General features: G+C 32.6%; 1 protein-coding gene across 3 annotated transcripts; it reads left to right on the forward strand.

Moving 5' to 3' along the window:
- Window positions 1-333: 333 nt before the first annotated feature.
- On the forward strand, window positions 334-20979 carry LOC139497629 (beta-1,4-galactosyltransferase 5-like). 3 transcript variants are annotated; one of them, XM_071285875.1, is made up of 10 exons: window positions 394-437; window positions 2504-2545; window positions 3703-3854; window positions 4268-4565; window positions 9357-9586; window positions 10449-10636; window positions 11591-11713; window positions 11961-12056; window positions 16848-16986; window positions 17752-20979. In XM_071285875.1, the coding sequence occupies exons 4-10, from the start codon at window positions 4397-4399 to the stop codon at window positions 17785-17787; spliced, it is 981 nt and encodes a 326-aa protein (XP_071141976.1). In that variant the 5' UTR covers window positions 394-437; window positions 2504-2545; window positions 3703-3854; window positions 4268-4396; the 3' UTR covers window positions 17788-20979. The 3 variants fall into 3 exon arrangements, with proteins under 3 accessions (XP_071141963.1, XP_071141976.1, XP_071141971.1); XM_071285862.1 differs by lacking the exon at window positions 3703-3854 and having other exon boundaries at window positions 334-437; XM_071285870.1 differs by lacking the exons at window positions 394-437; window positions 3703-3854 and adding an exon at window positions 636-656.
- The last annotated feature ends 5157 nt before the right edge of the window (window positions 20980-26136 follow it).

Raw genomic sequence — 26136 nt, forward strand, 5'->3', positions numbered from 1 at the left:
TATGAGAATCTGTGAACACGAATTTGACGAGTACTGCACCTTTAAACATTTCTGCAATTATCAATCAAAATTCGTGTATTATATTGTTTTAAAAAATCAATTGCTAGATATTTAGAATAATTAGTTTTACTACCAGATGCAAACATTCGTGATATTTTGTGTCTTTTTGATGTCCTTTTTCATGACTTTTGAGTTTTGATCTCCATAACTACAAATTTCTAATATGAAAGATTTTATGTTCATTTTTGACATCTAGTTGTACAAACATCCAAGTAATAATACATACTAATTATTTACATTCATTAAAGCAACTCACCCGTGAAAGCAATTGAACACAATCAATACGGGTATGTTCATGTTTGTCGCTAGTCACGCCTTTGTGAGTTTTGTGTTTGACCTAAATCAAAATTCAATTGAAAAGTAGGAATTCAAAGACGGTAAGGTTAATTTTATTTTCATCGTTTTTTAACATCGAATGGCGAATACAAATGATATCTGTTGTATTGTTTTTGTTTAATTGAAGATATTCAATGTGAAGTTAATGTACACGAGACAAAATAAAATGTCATGAAAAAACCAGGAACTAATCAATATATCTAGGGATAAGTCTATTATATCCGGTTATTCATATTTCAGTCCCATCTCTTCTCAAATAAGTAAGTAAGTTAGTCCGTAAAGTTTATCAAGAGTCGCCACATATATGTACAACCAAACATTAGCACAATAAGCTAAGAAAGCTCTTGACATCCGACAACAACATATATCACGTTACACTGTTGTGTTGAATCGTGAAAATGAAAACAAAAGCACAAAGGCATGACGTTCACAAGTTTGTGATAACAAAGTAGAATAAAATTGAATAAAGTCTACTGTCAACTAGATGTACTTAAATAGTTATAGTTGATATTTTCAGTCACACCTTTGTGTCTTACAGTGGGACTACCCATCCGAAATATTTATAACAATCCGTTAGGATGTAGTAGCCCATATGGGGTTAATAAAGTCTTAATTGTTTTAATTTGAGCAATATAAGCAACTTTTGGTAATCGGATTTTTCAGAAACTGATTATGTTGTTAGATTGGTCCCTATGAAAACCACTATTTTCATTGGGCTCAATCACACTGAAAACCAGGTATACAGAACAGTTGTCTACCAAATGGTGTTGCCTTTTACTTTATCGTTTTGCATTTTGTTAATTGAAATGACATTTGGGGATTTTCGTTTTGCCCTCTTACAAATACTATACGTTGTATACACATTACTGATTGTTTTATTGGCGAGGCTTTACTTATTGATACTATATTATTATTTATGATATAATATGATATAAAATGTACATATATTAACACAAAAATGTGACCTGACTAATAGTTTTGGCCACAGCCCTTGTTAGTGTGCCAATAATAGAGTTGTTGGCTAACAGTTGGTGAAATCTTGTGGATTATTGTTTACTAAACATCAGTCAGCGGCATGTTTTACTAGACTTAAATATCAATCAGAAGTAAATATCCAATGAGATTAGTGTAAAGACGTCCTAATTTTTTGCTTATTGTCTTAAAAAAAAGTATGTAGTGATAAATAAGAATGGAAATGGGGAATGTGTCAAAGACAACAAACCGTCCAAAGAGTAAGAATGGAAATGGGGAATGTGTCAAAGACAACAAACCGTCCAAAGAGTAAAAAAACATGATACATATACAAAACGGTAAACATAAAAAATATCAGCAATCAAGTTCTATAGAAATGCCAAAAATGACTCAAGCCATGAAACGGCTATTTGTGTACTAGTCTCTTAAAGGGAAAGAGCTTTGACATGTGTATAATGTTTGCGTTTTATTTTGCTAACACTAATTATAGTATGACCATCAGTGACTCGACAGTTATGCTTGACAGTCAGTAAAATGCAGATGATAATCAAGATAAGAAGTTCGAAAAAGACAAATGACCAGATCGATTGTCAAATATTGACTGTTTATATTAGTTATTGCATTAATGGTGACTTTTGGTGGTTAGGGATGGGGATTTTATACTGAAACCAGTAATAGATGATCACCGTTTAAGTCTTATAGAGACTATAAGAGGCAATGTTGATATTTAATAGAAATCTGAAGTGAAATTATTTATCATTTTAATATTTAGATAACTCTTTAATGGAGGTCCATTTGATTAAAGAATAGAAGGGATATGACTTAGAAAAATTTCGAGTAAAACATTTTGATCTTGATTAATTCCATAAAAAGTTACGGTCATTCATAAAGGCTATTTGACAAAAAGAAAAATCAACATTCTAAATTCTTACCATAAACAAGTAACAATATATCAATTGGCCTCTTAACTACGAAATAAAATTTATAAGTTATGGAAATATTGTTGGAACCAGCCTGGTGAATATTATAGACAAACGAGTAAAGTATTTCTAGAAAACAACTCATCAAAAATAGACTAGATTGTTTATTCTGTCTTAAATAGTCACAGCTTATTTTTTGTTCTCTTTTCTTGCAGAATTCAAATATGAAGCCATTAAACATCACAAGCCAGGCGAAGGTAAATATTAGTGAAGATGAAACTGCTCCGGTCACTGATTTTTTTTTTTTTTAATTTGAAAAGGACTGATAAAAAATTAATAGTTAATAATTAGTGTTTAAATGGTTCAAGGATTTGTATTTATCAGTTATGTATGTTTTATGTATTTATTTATGATATATTGTATTTGCATATATATTATATTTGTACTGATGAGCATCATTTGCTCAAAGTAATAAAGAATTGAATTGTACAGTAAGAAGGTCTTACTTTACAAATCCTTGTGGTAACCATCATGGCAGGGTAGATAAGGTCAGATCGTTTTCTATATAAAGTTTCTCCGTGTAAAAGAGTTGTTTTCGAGAATAACTCGAGTATATATGCAAGGTTAACAAGTCAGTCAAAAAGGGTTCAACTGACCTCGACCTCTTTTCATGAATCAGTGATAAGTTTGAGTTACGTGATTGGGTCTGTTCTAATGCACTGTAAGCAGTAGGTCAACTGTATTTGGTATTTGCAATGATTGCAAGGTGTATATATCCGACTGGCAACTTTCATCTGGCCTAGTCAGACCTGATGTTCATCGCTCATTGGTCAATTTTAAGTCTATGTGTTTGGTCTGTTTCTCAGATACTATTACTATGTCTATTAGCAATAGATCTATATCGGTTTATGGAATGCTTGTATAGTGTATCTGACGGCCTAATTTCAATGTTCCGTGGTATTTTTAACAAATATTTATATAATGGTGACAGGTCCCTGATTGTTTTAGAGAGAAAAACATTTACTCCGGATCGAATGTAGCAGGTGCAAGGGTAAAATCAAATGAAATAACTCCTACACATGATAATTGTAAAACTTCAACAATGATTTTTACCTTCAACTTGTTGCCAAATAGACATATAAAATAGTATAAATTAGAGGCAACATTAGCGTATTGCTATGAACTTCAAAAGGAGCGAGTTCTGACTTCTCTACTCATTGTAAAAAAAACATGGCATTACATTTTTTTAATTTCAAATTATATGAAATATGTAGATCAATATGTCAGAATTACAAACTTTTAAAATATGGACAATGCAAAATATCAAAAGTCGTATCATCCTTTTTCACAAAGTTTTATGTGTTTTTCATGTTAAAATGATAGTTCAAAAGTTCAAACACTTATTGGTTTTTAGTATTCTCGTGTCCTGTGCGGGAGTTTGGTTTCTATCTCGGACATTGTCGAACCAAATGAGACGGTGTGTTGGAGTAAGAGCGAAGACTGTTCGATCCACAGTCAGCATAGCCAGTTTGTCCTCGTAGAGTGACATCTATTTCTGCCAACTATGTAAGCTATAAAATAAAATTGAGAATGGAAATGGGGAATGTGCCAAAGAGACAACAACCCGACCATAGAAAAAAACAACAGCAGAAGGTAACCAACAGGTCTTCAATGTAGCGAGAAATTCCCGCACCCGGAGGCGTCCTTCAAATGCATGAATGTGTTTATTTAGTCCAAATCAGTGACCATGATTCTATAACATTAGTACGTAATTGTTCCGAATATGTTTTTGATATGCCCCTGGACGTTTAATCTACCAGGCAATCGGTCAAGCTGTAGTATAGCCAATTTAAGTTTGTTATGGACAGTGAAATAGTTATCGTACAAATTAGAAATAATCTATTTCCATTTTGTTCTTAAAGATGACCTACTAAGTAATTTAATAAAATGGAATAACTATGGAAAACTTTTCTTTTCAGAGTAAGAGGTCAGACAAAAGCTGGTATATACTATCTGCAGGACTTATAATTTCAGTGACTGTAATTTTTATATTGGACCTACAGTTTTTTGCATCTACAAACTTTATACGCAATACATTAAACGGGAAAATGTTAGAAGTTTTATCTGCAGCTGACAATTTTACAAACAGATTCATTGACACAATGAAACATAAATTGATAATAATTGATTCTGATATACCTAATAGTGGTTTAGAACAACCCGTTAGCGATCATTTCAGCAACCATGGGAACTGTACATGGCCTCCACTTAATTTACGTAAGTACAAAGAAATTAGTTATATAAAAAAGAAGATGTGGTATGATTGCCAATGAGACAACTATCCACAAAAGACCAAAATGACACAGACATTAACAACTATAGTTCACCGTACGGCCTTCAACAATGAGCAACGCCCATACCGCATAGTCAGCTATAAAAAGCCCCGATAAGACAATTCGAACGAGAAACTAACGGCATTATTTATGTAAAAAAAATGAACGAAAAACAAATATGTAATACATAAACAAACGACAACCACTGAATTACAGGCTCCTGACTTGGGACAGGCACATATATAAATAATGTGGCGGGGTTAAACATGTTAGCCGGATCTCAACCCTCCCCATAACCTGGGACAGTGGTGTAACAGTACAACATACGAACGAACTATAAAAATCAGTTGAAAAAGGCTTAACTCATCAGAGGGACAAAAATTAGGCTTATGATCGTTTAATAAATTAATGAAGTGATTTCCGTTGTTGTAGTCAAAGAGGGAGAGCAACCAAGCAGCACAAAATGAGCCAAATAAGCTTTAAGAGTATCCTTCAACTTTATGTTTACGTACGTCAAACAATTGCGTAACATACATGTTTCATTATAATACATTAATTTGATTGGCAAACAGTATTCTCTAGTCTGACATTCTGAAACTAACCATCTTTTCAAACTGAAATATCACACTGCCACAAAAAAGTACACTTAAGAATTGAATGCTTCTTTTTGTAACTTCATTGGGGTGTAAAGAGTTGACAGTTGCGGATCCAGAAATTTACATAAGTGGGGGCCCACTGACTGACTTAAGAGGGGGCCCGCTCCAGTCACGCTTCAATGATTCCCGATATAAGCAACCAAATTTTTTCCCAAAAAGGGAGGGGGCGGGCCCCCTGCTCCCCCTAAAATCCGCCTCTGGTTGACCGAAGTACATTTTGTATGAAGCGCGGAAGCGCTTCATTCTAAAAATGTGCGCACGGTCAACGCTTTTACAACCCTGTGAAGTTACAGGAGAAATAACACGTGGAGAAATAACACGTGATGTGCTGTAAGCCAATCAGAATAAAGTATAATAATGAAACATACATCTAATGTAATTATATGAATATGTAAATAATTACATTAGATGTATGTTTCATTATAATACCTTATTCTGATTGGCTAACTGCACATCACGTGTTATTCCGTAAGCAGTTGCATTGCTCAATACAACTTTTCATTCATGATAACACATGGTCCAACAATAAAGTGCACAGGTGAATTAAATAAAAAAAAATATAAATTCGTGTTTTCATGATCATAGCTAAAAAATGAAATTATAAGTATTGAATTCTTCTTTTTGTAACTTTATAGGGTTGTAAAAGCGTTGACAGTGCGCACATTTTTAGCATGAAGCGCTTCCGCGCTTCATACGAAATGTACTTCGGTCAACGCTTTTACACCCCAATAAATTTACAAAAAGAAGCATTCAATTCTTAAATGTTAGCGGCAATAAGTGAAATTAGGCATTAAGCTTCAATCCTAGGCAATAAGCTAACACCTAGGCAGTAAGTCTATTGTCTAAATGATGTTAGGCATTAGTCTTAAATCCTGAAAATTGTGTGCAGGCATTAAGCTTAATGCCTAAAATATAAATGCGAGTAAATATAATACTTAAGAAAAAATAGAAACTAGATACAAATTTGTGTTAAAATCATTTATCACAAGTTGTGGAACTGTTAACAAAGAAAATTTACTTATCCAATTAAAAAAATTGGAAAATGGTGTGAGCAAAAAATCATATCTTAGAAATGTTTACTTTTTATCAGTTTAAAGCAGCTCGACTAGTGAAGGGTAGAAAATTTCAAAAAAATAGATTAGCTATTTTACAGAATCTCCCTCACCCACCTTTTTTTTTTTGATACAATCACTTTTTTAAAAACTTTTTTTATTTTAGCCAAACACTTATAGAATTAAACTTGTTTCTTAACCTGATTTGGGGATTTATATGACTGTAAACAATAATTGGTGAAGAAAAAATCTTATGGTGGTAATCCTTTTTTTCTACGGCCCTTTGAAAGTACACAATTTGGATGATTTCCCCATTTTTTATCAAGTTTTACCTATTTTTGGTCTTATATCGTGAAAAATTCACAGTCCAACATTTTTTTCTTCATTTTTTCAATGAAGATGAAGTGGACCAATCTGAATACATCCAAGAAAACGATATAAGAAAGTTTTATCATATTTTGAGGCTTTTCTTGTCAAATTATCCATGCTGTCAATAAATTTTGTAAATTAGAGATTTTTTTAGTACTAAATACATATAGTTTCAGCTTCTTAGTTATAAATGATTGAAAAATTACATATCTAAGAATTTTGAAAAGAAAAAAGTGATATGGGATGTACTTTTGTTCATGTTTCTGGTAGAATCATTGTTTGTACCCCTTACCCGTTCTCTCAAAATTTTGGCTAAACATACTGACTTGATTGATAATGAAATTTGAAAATGTATTACTCAAAAACTTCTTATTATAAATACACAATTTTTCACAGAATTAAGTTTGATTATTACATTTTTTTTAAATTAATTCATATTTTCCACTAGTATCACATGTTTAAGAAATAATTCCATTACGAGATTTCAACGAGACTGAAACGTCAGAAGAATACATTCTTAATTCTGTTTTTGGGATACAATTGCTTTCAAGCAATCTGTAGACTTATACCGGTGGCTCAGAGCATTGCCCTCACGTCAATCGTTTTATTCTAAACATTAAGGATTAAACAACTTTCCTATAACGTTCTTTTCATAATCTTCATGTTTGATAATTCCCTGGACTTATATGCGTGTTTTAAACAACACGGAAAATCAGAATTAAGCAGTATTTATATTTAGTATTTTTATAAATTTAGAAACACGTCAGAGGGAATTCCCAGTTTTGATAAAATGCGAGAGTTCTCTGAATTCCGATAAATCTATTTCTGTCATTTAAGAACTTAAGTGGAGTTTTTCTTATATGTTACCGTTATAAACTGATATTTGAGATTGTACTTCCATAAAGAAATAGAGAACCATCTAGGTCGTTTAATAAACATTTAATATACGTTCTTGCTCCAGGGTTTGTTTTGGAAAGTATGCGCATGCGTATAGTTTTTTTTACTTCAAGGGTTTTTTTAGATTGAATGGTTGCTCTGGATTCTCCACTCAATTAATTAATTTATAACTCATGGGATCTTTTCTATGTATGTCTGCTATTGAAGGTTATTGTTGTTGCATAATTTTAAATCATATGCATCATTTAAATTAAAAATTAATGTAGTCCTCATCGTAGAACACCCCTTCAGGCGAAATGGAGTCTTCCATATTATCGTTTCGAGTTGTCTCCCTTCCGGAAGTAACTTCCGTGAATTCTGGATCAAAACAACACGTCGAGTATTAGCTTGTTCTGTCAATAAACGTCGTATTGTATTAAAAACGATCGCATTTTAAACAGATAATTGTGTACGGAAAGGAGCCATGATCACTGACCCAAAGGAAATTAAATATTTAAAGAGTTAGGAATGGGGTTCCTCCTAGAATTAACGTAGGAAAATAGGTGATAAGATACGAAGTGAAATACCTTCTCTCAGTCTGAGTCTCAGTGACTGCTGTGGAAAGGAAACTTGGAATTGATAGTACAAAAATAAAACATAGGCCTGATTACATTGTCCATACTCTTTTATCCGTGATTGGCTATTTTGTAACTATTTTAAATGTGCAGTTGAATTGGTTTTGAAAATAATATTATCCAGCTACATGTATACATGTGTCAATGAAACAACGACAATCGTATCCCTCAGAGCAATCTGCTCTTTGATTTTTTTAAACTACTAAAATTACTAAATAAAATTTGAAGATCTGTCTAATGAATGTATAGTAATACATGTAATATTAGGAGTATAATGAAGAAACTATTTTATATAAAGAATAAATCACAGAATATACATAAATTCCATAGTTCCCTTATTGCCTAAAACTATGTTCTGCAATAGGTTGAATAATCATCATCAAATTTCAGGAAATAAGCTTAATGCCTGAAAATTTCAGGCAATAACTTAATGCCTAGGCGTTAGCTTATTGCCTAGGATTTAAGCTTAATGCCTAATTTCACTTATTGCCGCTAACATAAATAAAAGAAAACTTTATTTTTATTTTAAATCATATTTTCATGATCCTAGCAAAAAAATATAATTATAAGTATTGAATGCTTCTTTTAGTTGTTTTATAGGTTGTAAAAGCGTTGACCGTGTGCACCTTTTTTACAATGAAGCACTTCTGCTCTCAACTGTATGTAGTGTATGAAATGATTGTAAAATGTTCATGAAGTATCATCTGACCTTGACTTTATTTCATGGTTTATTTGTCAATGTTGAGAGTGTTAAACTTTTTGCGCATTTGTATGCATTTTAAATACTAACATTAAAAGGTCAACTATGGTTGCCTTGGTGTATAAATTAATTATAAGGTGTACATAGGATTTATCTGACCTTTACCTCATTTGCATGGATCTTTAACAATGATGTGTTTATGTGATACTTAAAGACGTTCATTGTCAAATCAATGGTGTGTAAAACAGGCGAGACAGTTCAGCGTGTACACGTGTCTGTGTAAAGCTAAGGTATATTGGTATATATTTGTTAACAGAAACAAGAGGTATAGTCTACAACAATAGACACATGTCGAAACAATATGTCGTTTGATCTTACACTGTGATATTCTTGTTCCTTTTGTATTTCTTCTCATAATATACTTGAGTGGTACTTTTTACTTTACAGAAGGACGCACCCCTCTGAATAGAACAGACATTCCAATAGAAAAACTTGATAAACAATTTACATTCATGGCAGACGGGCATTATAAACCTAAAAACTGTACAGCGTACCAAAAAATTGCAATTGTTGTTCCATATCGAGACAGACAACTACAGCTCCGTATATTTTTGAATAATGTTATCCCACGCATACACAGACAACAATTAGAATTCGGAATCTACATAGTAGAACAGGTAAATATACCACAACAGGTCCTATAGTATTGTAGTCATCTTTTTCAGGAACAACGCATCAAAGCTTCCTGATATAATATAGAAGGTTTTATGTGATTATTCTATACAATATGTCGAGTTTTCACATGCATTACTAACAAACTTTCTGTTTACCTGTTTTAAAGATAAAGATGTTCGTTCCTCTTGTTTTTGATTTTTTTTTGTCAGATGTTAGAAGTCCTCTGGTTTTATCCATGTAGTGCCATTACACGCATGGTTTTGCCAGCTAACCCCTGTTTGGATTTTCATACTAGTAATTTCATTACATATAGTTTAAAAGGCCATAATTGAAAATCTCATAAAACTCTTGTTATTGTTTCGTTGTTTTTGAAAGGTAAAGATGGCAATGGTAAATGCATGAAGAATCTAGAGAGAATAATTTCCGGCCAAAATTGCAATTGCGTATATCTCGACAACAAGAACTCAGACCGTTCAATTGTATCTGTTGGTTTTTTTAAGCTCCATTATTTATATTCTATCAATTTATAACAGTCTTTTTTAATTGTTTTACATTGTCATTTCGGGGCCTTTTGTAGCTGACTATGCGGTAAGGGCTTTGCTGATTGTTGCAGGCCGTACCGTACGGTGACCTATAATTGTTAATTTGTGTGTCATTTTGGTCTCTTGTGGAGAGCTGTCTCATTTGCAATCATACAATTCTTCTTTTTTATATTTTTAAAAGCTTGTTATTTTAAATCAGTAGCAAACATCCTTAATATAACAGTTATCTTGTTCAATGGTACCGCGTAGTGTTATAAACTCAAAAGTATTAAAGAAGGTTTCAAATATTTTGTTCTAAATATCATTTTATTTTAAATTTTAGACAGCTGGTTCGTTGTTCAACAGAGGTATGCTGTCAAATATAGGATTCGTACAAGCAATGAAAGACATGGCCTATGACTGTGTGGTAATTCACGACTTAGATATTCTTCCAGAAGATGATCGTAATTTTTATATATGTGGAGACAATCCTATACATATGGCAACAAAAGTGGAAAAATTTAAATACAGGTATGTTTGTTAGGCAATAATAGATTTATCTCATAATTTAAAAGTATAAAACTCGATTATCTCTAAGCAACACTCTGAGAAGTTTAAATCAATAAAAAAATACAATTTTATCGGATTATAAAACTGACAAAATGAATTATAGAGACATAAAAATAATTTAAAAAAACGACAGTTGCACTGTATGCATTGTCTCAAGTGTTTCTATTATGGAGACATTACTCAGTCAAATACTTTAAAAATCAACAAATCTAGGATATAAAATTTAGAATGGAAATGGGGAATGTATCAAAGAGACATAAATATGTCTGCCTTTTAACTTGACATAAGTATAGAAATAAAAAGTAAGATACCATATTATTAAATAACAGGTGAATTCTATTCAATGGTGAACTCTTCGATTTTATGTGATAACATTCCAAACACCTGGAGTATGCAGTAACCCATTGGTGGCCTTCGGTTTTTGGCCTGCTATTTGGTCGGGTTGTTGTCCCTATGACATATTCCCTATTTCCATTCTCAATTATATTCTCTCATTTTATGCAGTGTTATTCATATTTTAAACAAACGAATATTCCAAATTCTATAGCATCTGGTTAATGATGAGCCGTAAGCATTTTTGAAGCTGATTCATTAGTCCCAGCGGTTCAATCGTGATAGTCCTTGTTTTCAACGACAATTTACTTTAAATTATACGTATAAATGTTCCTAGTATATATTGACTTTAATAACCATATTAACATTTAACTGAACACTTTGGGAGGTTATTTTGCCGGACGCATATTTGAATTATTTATCTGTGACTGAGGTTTAACAATAAAAAAAAACATCTACATTTTGATTTTCATTCAGTGATGGAATTGAGGGAGATATATTGGATTTAGCTTTTTAAAATGACCAATCTTTATATATTGCATTAAATTATATATAGTCTGACATTGTAATCTTTCATTTCAGAGTCCCATACCATTCATTTGCTGGGGGAATTTCTACATTTTCTAAAAAGCAGTATGAGGATATAAATGGTTTTCCCAATCAGTTTTTCGGTTGGGGTGGTGAAGACGACGAATTGTTTGCAAGGTGAGCTAACAGTAACAGTTATAGTATGGGCGGATGACAAGGCGGATCATTAGTTTTCCATCGGAACAACAAAAAAATGCCCCCCCCCCCCCCCCCCCCCCCCCCAAATACGGAATTCTGAAGAAAGCTAAAAAATATTATTTTTCTCAGTACACGTTCTGACAAGAAGGTGTTATGATTTTTCCGGACATATTCATAACTTAAAATGCATAATTCTTAATGTTTTATTTTGGGTGTTTTTTTTCAGAATAAAACGTAGCAATTACAAAATGACAAGACCATTCGATGCCCACGGCCATTGTGGAAGTGTTCAACACTCTGGACAAAGAACTGGAAATGACAGGTAACTATTTACTTATACATCTCATATCGGGCGTATGACATTTGCGCAGATTTTGAAAATTTTTATTCTTTTATTTGCGCCGATTTCATTTTTAGCTTCGGGCCAGGTGAGCTTTTCCCATAATTTTGCGTCCGGCGTCCGGCGTCGTTAACTTTTACAAAAATCTTCTCCCCTGAAACTACTGGTCAAAATTAATCCAAACTTGGCCATAATCATCATTGGGGTATCTAGTTTAAAAAAAGTGTCCGGTGACCCGGCCAACCAACTAAGATGGCCACCATGGCTAAAAATAGAACATAGGGGTAAAATGCAGTTTTTGGCTTATATTTCAAAAACCAAAGCATTTAGAGCAAATCTGACATGTGTAAAATTGTTTATCAGGTCATATGCCCTGAAAATTTCAGATGAATCGGACAACACGTTGTTGGGTTGCTGCCCCTTAATTGATAATTTTAAAGAAATTTTACTGTTTTTGGTTATTATCTTGAATACTGTTATAGATAGAGATAAACTGTAAACAGCAAAAATGTTCAGCAAAGTAAGATTTACAAATAAGTCAACATGACCTAAATGGTCAGTTGACCCCTTCAGGAGTTATTGCCCTTTATAGTCAATTTTTAACCATTTTTCGTAAATCTTAGTAATCTTTTACAAAAATCTTCTCCTCTGAAACTACTGGGCCAAATCAATCCAAACTTGGCCACAATTATCATTGGGGTATCTAGTTTAAAAAATGTGTCCTGTGACCCGGCCATTCAACCAAGATGGCCTCCGTGGCTAAAATAGAACATAGGGGTAAAATGCAGTTTTTGGCTTATATCTCAAAAACCAAAGCATTTAGAGCAAATCTGACATGTGTAAAATTGTTTATCAGGTCATGATCTATCTGCCCTGAAATTTTCAGATGAATCGGACAACTGCTGTTTTTGGTTATTATCTTGAATATTATTATAGATAGAGATAAACTGTAAACAGCAATAATGTTCAGCAAAGTAAGATTTACAAATAAGTCAACATATAAAATTTTTACCCACATTTTCCACTGAAACTTCTGGGCCAAGTTCAAGATAGAGATAATTGTAAGCAGCAAGAATGTTCAGTAAAGTAAGATGTACAAACACATCACCATCACCAAAACACAATTTTGTCATGAATCCATCTGCTTCCTTTGTTTAATATTCACATAGACCAAGGTGAGCGACACAGGCTCAGGCTCTTTAGAGCCTTTAGCTTCATTTGCGCCGATTTTATTTTTATGCCCCACCTACGATAGTAGAGGGGCATTATGTTTTCTGGTCTGTGGCTCCGTTCGTCTGTGCGTCCGTCCGTTCAGGTTAAAGTTTTTGGTCAAGGTAGTTTTTGATGAAGCTGAAGTCCAATCAACTTGAAACTTAGTAGACTTGTTGCTTATGATATGATCTTTCTAATTTTAAAGCCAAATTAGACTTTTGATCCCAATTTCACGGTCCACTGAACATAGAAAATGAAAGTGGGAGTTTCAGGTTAATGTTTTTGGTCAAGGTAGTTTTTGGTGAAGCTGAAGTCCAATCAACTTGAAACTTAGTAAACTTGTTGCTTATGATATAATCTTTATAATTTTGAAGCCAAATTAGACTTTTGACCCCAATTTCACGGTCCACTAAACATAGAAAATGAAAGTGGGAGTTTCAGGTTAAAGTTTTTGGTCAAGGTAGTTTTTGATAAAATTGAAGTCCAATCAACTTGAAACTTAGTACATATGTTCCCTATAGTATAATATTTCTAATTTTAATACCAAATTAGATTATTACCCAATTTCACGGTCCATGGAACATGTAAAAGGATAGTGCGAGTGGGGCATCCATGTACTTTGGACACATTCTTGTTTTTTCTTAATAGGATTTACAGGTAAGTTAATACTTTTACATGGGCTGAGCACAGATTATAAAAAAAATCGGCGCAAATGAAATGCAGATCGGCGCAAATGCAAAACTCCGCTCATATTTGATCCAATTCAGACTACTTTTGGAGTTTGTCGGTTTTATTAGCCCCATGCACAGACGTATGTGGTCATGGATCCCTCAATGTTTCCTGGGTTTTTTTTTAATTTTTTGCCAGATATTCGGAATCCTGTAGTTTTATCCATGTATTTGTTATTTTTTCACGATTTCAAAAATGTGTTAATGATAAAGGAGTAGGTTCAGTAAGACTGCTTTTTGGCCCCAAAATATAGCAGTTTTACAAAATTGTTAAAATGTAAACCTTTAGTTATTTATTGGACAGTAGAATGCTTCTGCTACATAAATATGGGCTGTTTTTGACAATACAATGCACATATATCCGGTACTAGCACCATTAAGTCATGCTAAATTACTGAAATCCTCATAATTCTACCATTTTAGTTAAATTTTAGACGGTTTTCGTGTAAAATGAAAGTGGCCGCATTCGTGTTCATCCTTAATATTGAAATGTAAGTTGTATTTTATGATAATACATAACATATATAAAGGTTGAGGATGAACACGGATGCGGCCACTTTCATTTATACCAAAAACCATCTGAAAAGTGACATTTTTCGGCATATTATGTAGATTTTTCATATTTGAGCATGAATCGGATCGTTTTTAATGACTAAATCTGTTAAAATCTTTCACATAAACTAATTAATTCAAATAAAATAGACACTTGAGTGTTTAAAAAGTGGTCAAAATCTATCGTTAGATGAACCTGAAATTTGAGGCCAAAATCGGTCTTTACCGGACCTACTCCTTTCTGAAAAATCTAAAAGAGAATAATCGTTGACAATGTAATGGAATTTGATGCGACTGTCATACAAGTGAGAGGTTTAGCTAGCTATAAAACCAGGTTCAATCCACCATTTTCTACATTAGAAAATGCCTGTACCAAGTCAGGAATATGACAGTTGTTATCCATTCGTTTGATGTGTTTGGACTTTTGATTTTGCCTTTTGATGTTTGATTTTCCTTTTTGAATTTTCCTCGGAGTTCAGTATTTTTGTGTTTTTACTTTTTTCCCACCAAATTTCCAATTGCTTATATTTTGAAAAAAAAGGACACGGACCCTTCATGTTTTCCTTCTTCGTTCCCTTATTTATATACTATCAATTTATTAAAGTCTTTTAAAAAGCTTGTTATTTTGAAGCAGAGTAGTGAACATCCTTAATAATTTTCAAGAAATTTCACTCAAACATTTCAACCGTTTCTTTTATGTGTTTTTACTTTTACCCATACTATTTTTCAATCATATTAGTTTAAGGATGTTTGCTCCTCTATTTTAGAATTTTTGTCAAATTTTCGGAATCCTCTGGTTTTATCCATGTAATAACATTAAAAATGTTTGCCCACTTACCCCTACTTTTCTTTTCATATTTTTATTACATATTGTTTTAAAAGCCATATTTCCGAATCTTATGAAATTCTAGTTATTTTTTCATAGTTTTTAATAAAAAAAAAAGTTGCCAATGTTAAGTTAGACGAAAATCTAGAGAGAATTATTTCCCGCCAAATTTTCAATGGTTTATATCTCGAAAATAAGCTCACGGACCCTCCATTTTTTTCTGCTTTTTTAGTTTCTTTATTTATACACTATCATTTTATAACAGTCTTTTAAAAAAGCTTGTTATTTTTAAACAGAGTAGCAAACATCCTTAAAGTAAAAAGTGTTGTCTCTCTTCTCTTTATTTACTCAAGACAAGAAAAATTAGATTTTTCAAAAAGTCCATTTCTGATTTGGCGAACGGAATTGGCGAAGATAAAGCGCCGTATACCATGGGACTTTATATACTGGTTAGTATAGAAAGTCCCTGGTATACCCTATCGATTGCATGAAGTCATTGAACTCCGATTCTTATGGAAGAATAACTCCTTAAAATTAAAGTCCATATTATACCAGCGGAGATGCTAAGATTTCACAGAAGCATGTGTTTATATCCCAGTAAGGGATTAAACAATATAAAGAAAAACGACAAAAAACAAACAAAATACCATCTTTATATTGTTCTTTTACAGTATTTTGTGTCTATTTTATTTCTGTTTGGTCATTGTGTTGTCGGTTTTTTATTGGAATTGTGAATGTTGTAGAATGTGAAACCTAGGGACGATAAATACGACGGTGGACAAGCGTTTTGTAATCTGGAAAAAAATTAGAATATGTAAATTATCGGATACTTTATAAAACAGATGCATTATTGTCTAAAGTTGCCGTCTGACATGATATATCCTTTTTCTAGGACCCGAGTCATTTTCATCTCCAACGACTTCTTTAAACAACTGACTTTATTCTATATTTGATATTCAGATTATAGACAGCAGTTACTAATTACCGATGTTCTATTCGGATATAGAAGACTTGTTGTGTGCTCGTTGTACATCATGTCTGTTTTTTTCCTGCTCTGATAAATTACCTATGTTATTGCTTTTCTTTTTTAGCAATATAGGCTGCTTTTAAAACAATGATCCTTTAATGTGAGGCCCGTGACATCCATGTTACAAAAGTAACCATTGTTTGGGTACCGGTAATCTGGTCCTACAAACGAAGTCCTTGATCTATTTCTTAGTATCCTTATTTGTGAATCGCTGCGTTCGGCATCGTCTTACATCAAAATAGAATAGGAGAATAAAAATCACACGAAGAACTTAAGATTAAGCAACTCAGACATCTGGAATGATATTCTAGTATAGTCTTTTATTATACATTGAAAGAGGGTAGCTGCATACAAGAATTAAACGCAACATGATGGTACATGCTGAAGAGGAAATACTAGTTTTTATGATTTTATGATTTTATTTTTAGAATGAAAATGTTACAAATTTCTCGAAAGATTTGGAAACAGGATGGCCTCACTGATCTTGAATATAATCTTGTAGAAAAGAGAAGAAAGCAATTGTATGTTTGGGTTTATGCGGACATTAATATGTCGAAAGTAAGAGAGGTATGTTGATAAAAGCTTTCTATTAATACAAAAAACTACTGTTATAAATGTTTATCATTTTTGTCATTCTTCATTCATATTTCGCATTGGTTTTTATTATTTTCACAGATTATTAAACCCTGCACCTACGGGTAATGGTTCATTGAATATCAATGTTTGTGTGGATGAATTGCCATTCCAATTTTAACATTTGTGCTACAATACTATAAAAATAACATAAAGGCGGACATTACTTGGTGTCAACAGTTTATGAAAATTATGTTGAGGATCTAGTGACAAGAGTCTCCTTCGAGATAAGAAAATTTACGACTGGAAGTGAAGGAGCTATCACTTAGAATACAATTTAACTTTAATACAACATTCATAAAGTCAGTTTTTTTATATACTGCTAGAATGGATAGAAAACAAAGTTTGAAGACAGTGTCGTAAGTGCTGCTATGAAATATTTGTGTTATGCAAAGCTCTTTTTGGGGTTTGAAATTGAAACGTTGGAACAATACAGACATACTAAGGATTTTTCTATCCAAGGAATAGATTACCTTACCTGTATTTTTGGAAAATCTTTCGAAATTCGGGCTCTTCATCTTCGTACTTTAATTTGCCATTTTAATATATTTGATAGTCTTTTGTAAACGAATCGCACGTCTGGCATCCACAATTCTTATACTGGTATATATGTCATATATGATAAGTTTAACCTTATGACATTAAAAAGTTTGTAATTTTCTGACTAATTTGTTGGGGTTTTTTCTTTTTCTTTTTCAGAAACTTAAAAAACTGAACAGTCCTTCAAGAAAATAAAGAAACAGATAAAATGAGAGAAACAGTAAACAAAAGACAGTTATTATCTTGTTGAGTAACTACGAAAAGATATGTTTGCAATGATCTCAACTACAAATTAACGCGCCTTCATATGAAATAGTGTATGGATATTCAACCGAATTCTATTATGTTCGGGAACTGGTCTATCTGTGATTTCACATCCATATGAAAACAATGCAGTACTTGTAATGTCATAAAATAACAATACATTTAGGAGATAACTACACTGTATGTTAATCTCCAATTGCATCAATTGGTGATTTGATGGTCACAAATTCAATTTACTGAATGAGTGTTTGCGACCATCAAAAATGATGTAGTCGGAGATTATAATAAAATATTGGTATCTCCATTCTTATACAACTGACTGAAAACAACGTCAAACCATACATTAAAATCTGTCATACTTCGTCCGCGCTTGCGCGAACATTTTCCTCACATCAATTGTGAATTGATGCCATGAAAATCAGTGAGGTTATCCAATCAAAATGACCGTTAAAAACGATGTTGCATAATAATTATATATATATCAGTCTAAAAATTTGCACAACGGTACTGATATAATTTTTTCCTTATCTGCATAGTATCGCCTATTCTAAACGATCCAGTACGTAGTAAATTTGCTGGTTGGTCCTTTTTATAGACTTTTATATATATATATATATATATATAGCTTCTATATATATATATATATAGCTTCTATGAAGTTTATAAAGTGTTTTCAAAATATTCAAAACACTAAATAAGGTAGAAACGAAATAGAATAAAAACATATACCAGGTAATAAATGTATGTACCAGTTAAAAGGTATCCATAATTGTCATAAAACACATTATGAAATCTGGGACTATAGTCCCAGATGAAAAGTATTAGAAAAAATATTAAACAAACGAATCTCAACAAAGATTAAAAAAAAAGAACATTAAAATTCCGTCATAATTTTTTTTTTATTTCCACTTTTCATTCATTATATTATCTAGTCTAACCTTTCACTACGCATGCATTGCTGATACATAAAACGAGTCCATGCATTGTTTATTATTTGCATGAATTGTTGATACATTATAAGGAGTCCATGCATTGTTTATTGTTTACATGAATTGATGATGCATTTTAACGAATCCATGCATTTAGGAGATAACTGTATTTAAATCCATATTCATGTGAACTCCAATTTAACCCCGTAGAAACTGATAGAATAACGCATGCATTGTCCGTGTACGGGTATTTAAAGGAAAAGAATGTCAACATTGAAAGTGAAACAAACTAAGGTAAATAATTTGATTAACTGATTCGATCCACACAAAATCATTCTTATAAAGGTAAAATCGACGATAAACACATTTTTAATCTATAATCAAAATTTAACAGATCTATAAAAATCCAATTGCACGAGTTGCTTAATCTATTTATATCTGTGTTTATGTTTACATCGCTTATCTGGTCATAGAAGGTCAACTCGGTAGTTAATTAGATGGCGTCTTGGCAAAATTTTACACGAAACGAAGCAACATCTTATTGAGACCATGTCCTGTAAATTGTTTATTTGATATTTTTGATAGAAAATATTTTACATTGTTATAAATAAAATATGAGAATTTGAGTCAAATCGGTGAACATGAATTTGGCAGCTAGTGCCCCTTTAAATAAATCTGTCATGAACATAAATTGCTAATTCCAAATTTTAAATTTTGTTTCCCGAACTTTTAAATTAAACAATACTTTTATAAAGATAATTTGAAAATTAAATTCAGTATACAACATAAAAAGTAAAAAATATAAACTGTCCTGACTAACATTTTTTTAAATTTTCTAAATGTTAAAATAACATTTTGTTAAATTAGATGATGATAAAAATTGGTTGAAATTATGAATTGTCATTAAATTCAGCTTTTTTTATGAACAAAAACTTGTGTTTTTTTTTAATGTTTATGTTTATTGTTTAAAGAAACCTTTTGTAATTTTTCTACTTTTGTGTGATATCACTATGTTGAACAGAGGTCAGATGGGAATTACTTGACCTCGACCTCATTTCGTGGATCAGTGCTAAAGGTTAAAGTTACACGATTATGCCCGTTTCTCATATGCGACAACAAATGGGAGTTTTTAACGACCTTGACTGGTTATAAAGCCGTTGACCGGTCGGTTGTCAGATGCGATAAAAAGTTAGTAAAATAAATGAAGTATTTAGAATCATTGTAAAGTGTGCATTTCAGTCTGGCAGGTTTCATCTGACCTTGACTTCATTTTCATGGTTCATTGGACTGTGTTAAAGTTTTGTGTTCTTGTCCGTTTTTCAAATACCGTTAGCAATAGGTTAGCTACATGTTGTGTATGAAATGACAGTAATGTGAAGAAGTTATTTGGTCCTCCTCTCAAATACTATAGGTCAATGTTAAGTTTTATTGGTTAAGGCTGTTTGTTACATACTATAAAGTTTATAAACAATAGGTTAACTATATTTGGTGCATGGAATGCTACATGGGATTTTTATGGGGGGAGGCTAAGATGAAAAATTTTATCCTGCATTTTTCTAAAGTTGTAATCTTTGTCCTGCCTTTTAAAATGTTTTCACTCTATTCGGCCCTGCATTTTATTTTAGTTTATCCTGACTCTTTTTTACTCAAAACTCCTGTCCTGCTTAATTTTTTCAAATTTCATCCTAGATCCCTCCCCCTAAAAATCAAATGGTAACTTCCTAAGATGTACATAATTGTCTAGCATGTAACCGTTGCCTTATTTTCATCGTTCATTGGGCAACTGTATTTGATGTATTGATTCACATGTCTGTCTGATAAGGTTTATTTGACCTTGATGCCTTAGTCGTGGATCATTGATTATGATAAGTGTATGTGAGACTTTGTCTTAAAGACTTTCAACAGTAAATCAATCCTGTACAGTTAAGAAGGCGAGGCATTGCAGCGTGTGCACTCATTTTGCTCTAACTTTTTTAAAGGAATAAGAACTTAAAGTGTTTCAACCTATACCTGCTGTGATAATTCAATATGAAAATACTAACCATGTCGGGTGCATTTTCTATAAAGGTGTTTAATGAATGACACGGATGCTTGTTATGCAGCATATATTTATTTTAATGTTGTTTTATATGTTTTATTTTTAATAAAAAATGTTGATGTAATAAATGAGATTATTTATTAAACATAGAATTTATACGTCTGTCAATCTCGACCAAGAAATGAATAATATCCCAGAACTGTCTTTAAGTTACATGGTATATCAAACAGGTGTGTCGATAACAATTATTTTAAAATTCTTGTTTGTTGTATTATGAACGTCTATTGGTTGTTTCGATATATCGACAAGTATTTTAAAATTCTGGTTTGTTGTATTATGAACGTCTATTGGTTGTTTCGATATATCGACAAGTATTTTAAAATTCTGGTTTGTTGTATTATGAGCGTCTATTGGTTGTTTCAATAACAATTATTTGAAAACAGTCTGGTTTGTACTATTATGAACGTCTTTTGGTTGTTTCGGTAACAAGTTTTTTTAAATTCTTGTTTGTTGTATTTTGAACGTCTATTGGTTGTTTCGATAACACGTATTTTGAAATTCTGGTTTGTTGTATTATGAACGTCTATTGGTGTCGGTTTTTCTTCAATTAATCGGCTGTTGGTGGTCTGTTGAGCTTCTACTTCTTCAATTGCAACTTTACAAGATTATTCTTTCTACTTTCATTAACAGTACCAAATATATGCATACGAATTTGAGTAATATGGGTAATCGAATAAACTTGTCATGAGATACATGTATCTACCTGCAGATATGTAAAAACTTTCCAAGAAATTACAAAATATAAAAGAATTTAAAATTAAGGAGATGGAGTATGATTGCCAATGAGATAACTATCCTCAAGAAAAGTGGATTTAAGCAACTATTGGTCGTCGTACGGCAATCAACAATGAGAAAACCACGTATGTATGATAGTAAGATATAAAAGGACCGGCATGTAATATGAAACATTTCAAACAAAAATACAGTTTTCAATCAATCAGGACTAGCATTAAAAGAAGGGCGAAAGATACCAGAGGGACAGTAAAACTCGTAGATCGAAAATAAACTGAAAACGCCATGGCTAAAAAATCGAAAAAACACAAACCGACAAATAATAGTACATAAGACACAACATAGAAAACTAAAGACTCAGCAACACGAACCCCACCAAAAACTGGGGATGATATCAGGTTCTCTGGAAGGGTTAGTAGATTCTGCTCCACTTCTTCCTAAGAAGTTCCTGTATGAAGTCAGCCTCATAATAATAAAGAAACAAGTCGGCATGAAGAGGGGCTCAATTGGTTCCCATTGGAATGCCGACAGTCTGTTGAGAAACACTTCCTCCAAACGTAACAAATATGATGTCAATTTAAGAAATCAAGCATCTTGATAATGTCAGTTTTAGAGAATTTTTTATTTGAATTCGAGTGATTTTTTTACAAACTATGATTTATCCCTCCCCAAGACAAGACACTTGCATCTACGTTCGTCATTCTGTTTTATGAAACAAAAATTCAAGAGTCTATCATAAAATGAGGATAAACTATATGGCCTTCCAAATACCGTTTCGATCCCTAACATCACTGAAGAGACATTTATTGTCGAAATCCGGATCTGGTATACAAAAATATATTAACACCTTATGTTTATGGCATAATATCTAGGCCACAAGTTTATTGTTTTCTGATTAGTATTAAATCTACATTAAGATCAATTTTGTTACATCTAGTGATCAATTGTATTTGGCAATCGCCAATGGCAGTCAGCAGGGTTAAAGAACATCAGTTGTTTGACCTGTTAGTCAAATGCGTTTTGTTTAAATATACCTTTTCACTTTTTTTTGGTCTTTTGGAAAATGTTGTTTGTGCTGTATCTAGACCCTTCTACAACACAATTTGTTTTACATGCACACGTATAAAAATTGCGGTTTTTATCCAACGCAATCATAGGTTTGCTCGTAGTTTTCAATTTAGACTTGTTTATATTTTTTCATTTAGAGTTGTATCATATCGTGTGGTCTAGCGGGACGGCTACAGTGCAGGCGATTTGGTGTCACGATAACTCAGTAGCATGGGTTCGAATCCCGGCGAGGGAAGAACAAAACATTTGCGAAAGCAAATTTACAGATCTAACATTGTTGGGTTGATGTTTAGATGAGTTGTATATGTTGTGTACAAGTTATCATTTTGTACAAATTATAATTTGTACAAAAAAATTGTACAAATTATAATTTGTATTTTAACTTTACAATTTGTACAAAATTCGACCAAAATTCACTTATAACTTGTACAATAATTTATAGTATGGATTGTGTTATAAAACATAATTCATACACACTATAGAACCTTCTAAACCTTATTTACAAAATGCAAAAACACCCAGAGACAGCAAATGTAATTGGTACATGCATACCAGTTAATTATTATAGCCGAATAGAAATTGGTCCCTGTGACAATTCTGATAGAATAATAAAAAATGGCCTCAGTGACAATTCTGATAGACTTGTAGAAATTGGCCTCATTGAAAATTCTGATAGTATAATAGAAATTGGCCCCACTCAGAATTCTGATAGTATTATTGAAATTGTCCTTAGAGAAAATGCTGATAAATAATAGAAATTGGCCTCGCTAAGAACTCTGATAGTATAATAGAAATTGGCCACATTGAAAATTCAGATAGTATAATAAAAATTGGCCCCTCTCAGAATTCTGATAGTATTATTGAAATTGGCCTCTGACCGAGAAAATTCTGATAGTATAATAGAAATTGGCCTCAGTAAAAATTCTAATAGTATAATAGAAATTGGCCTCTGTGACAATTCTGACAAAATAATAAAAATTGGCCTCAGTGACAATTCTGATATCTGACCTAGTGACAATTTTGATAGTATCATAGAAATTGAAGCAATTAGGATAACACTAACGTTGAAAAACAAATCATATGTGCCAGGAACTGTGTGCTGTCTGACTAACAGATCCAAGACGAATTACCATAAAAACGAAACAGAAATTATAAGAACTTGCTATTGGGTATAATGTCAGTATGATCGTACCACAACTAATCCTCGATATATTTGTCTAATAATTGCATCTGGAGAATTTTGGTACAGTATTTGAACTGCTATAGGAATTTTTTTCACAGCAACATTAGTGCACTTCCATATTCGCTATAAAAGCAGGAAAGGATTTTTTTTAAATTTTGGCAACATATACGAATGTGAAAAGCAAATGATTCTGTGTTATTCCCATTGCCATAATTCACTCACATACTCAAACAAATGATAAAGAAATATTTCTGTACTTTGTTAATAAGGTTGATTGTGTGGTCATGGAATACAACTTCTTTGGTGTGTATCAAGGCTTTTATATAATAAGATCCATACCATAAATTATTGTACAAGTTATAAGTGAATTTAAGTCAAATTTTGTACAAATTATAATTTGTACAAGCACTTTTTGTACAAATTACAATTTGTACAAAGTCAAAATACAAATTATAATTTGTACAATATTTTTGTACAAATTATAATTTGTACAAAATGACAACTTGTACACAACATATATACATAATGCAGTGGCGGATCCAGAGGGGGCGTAGAGTGCGTACGCCCCCCCCCCCCCCCACCCACCCCGTTTTGCGGACTTTTTTTTTCTTTTTTTTTTGTAAAAATTATTAATCAGACTAAGACTTCGTGAAATTTGCCATTTCCCGTGTATTTTGTTTTTTATGCGACATTTCTTAACTTATAACGATAATGCTTGCTCGTATTTACTGTAATACAATTAACGGTACCAATTTTCTTGCACCAGATGCGCATTTCGACAATACATGTCTCTTCAGTGATGCTCGTGGCCAAAATATTTGAAATCCAAAGCTTATATAAAAGATGAAGAGCAATAATCCAAAAGGTCCAAAAAGTAAAGCCAAATCAGTGAAAGGAATCATAGCTTTGCATGAGGGAGATACATTCCTTAATTTAAAATAATTTCTAATATTTTGTAACAGCAAATTTAAATAACACAAACAATCCGTATTTTCATGCCAGTACCGAAGTACTGGCTACTGGGCTGGTGATACCCTCGGGGACTAATAGTCCACCAGCAGAGGCATCGACCCAGTGGTAGTAATAAAATTAACGGTACCAATTTTCTTGCACCAGATGCGCATTTCGACAATACATGTCTCTTCAGTGATGCTCGTGGCCAAAATATTTGAAATCCAAAGCTTATATAAAAGATGAAATGCAATAATCCAAAAGGTCCAAAAAGTTAAGCCAAATCAGTGAAAGGAATCAGAGCTTTGCATGATGGAGATACATTCCTTAATTTAAAATAATTTCTAATATTTTGTAACAGCAAATTTAAATAACACAAACAATCCGTATTTTCATGCCAGTACCGAAGTACTGGCTACTGGGCTGGTGATACCCTCGGGGACTAATAGTCCACCAGCAGAGGCATCGACCCAGTGGTAGTAATAAAATTAACGGTACCAATTTTCTTGCACCAGATGCGCATTTCGACAATACATGTCTCTTCAGTGATGCTCGTGGCCAAAATATTTGAAATCCAAAGCTTATATAAAAGATGAAGAGCAATAATCCAAAAGGTCCAAAAAGTAAAGCCAAATCAGTGAAAGGAATCAGAGCTTTGCATGAGGGAGATACATTCCTTAATTTAAAATAATTTCTAATATTTTGTAACAGCAAATTTAAATAACACAAACAATCCGTATTTTCATGCCAGTACCGAAGTACTGGCTACTGGGCTGGTGATACCCTCGGGGACTAATAGTCCACCAGCAGAGGCATCGACCCAGTGGTAGTAATAAAATTAACGGTACCAATTTTCTTGCACCAGATGCGCATTTCGACAATACATGTCTCTTCAGTGATGCTCGTGGCCAAAATATTTGAAATCCAAAGCTTATATAAAAGATGAAGAGCAATAATCCAAAAGGTCCAAAAAGTAAAGCCAAATCAGTGAAAGGAATCAGAGCTTTGCATGAGGGAGATACTTTCCTTAATTTAAAATAATTTCTAATATTTTGTAACAGCAAATTTAAATAACACAAACAATCCGTATTTTCATGCCAGTACCGAAGTACTGGCTACTGGGCTGGTGATACCCTCGGGGACTAATAGTCCACCAGCAGAGGCATCGACCCAGTGCATCGACCCAGTGTAATATATTATTGGTTATGTCAACGTCATGTGATTCGCTACGGCGGTGTTAACCAGTGCGTCGAGAAAAAAAACCCGTAATTCATTCATTTTGAAATACAGATTACAGTAACACTTGCTTATAATGAAGG

Source organism: Mytilus edulis, chromosome 1, assembly GCF_963676685.1.
Source record: "Mytilus edulis chromosome 1, xbMytEdul2.2, whole genome shotgun sequence".
NCBI classification, from domain to species: Eukaryota; Metazoa; Mollusca; class Bivalvia; order Mytilida; family Mytilidae; genus Mytilus; species Mytilus edulis.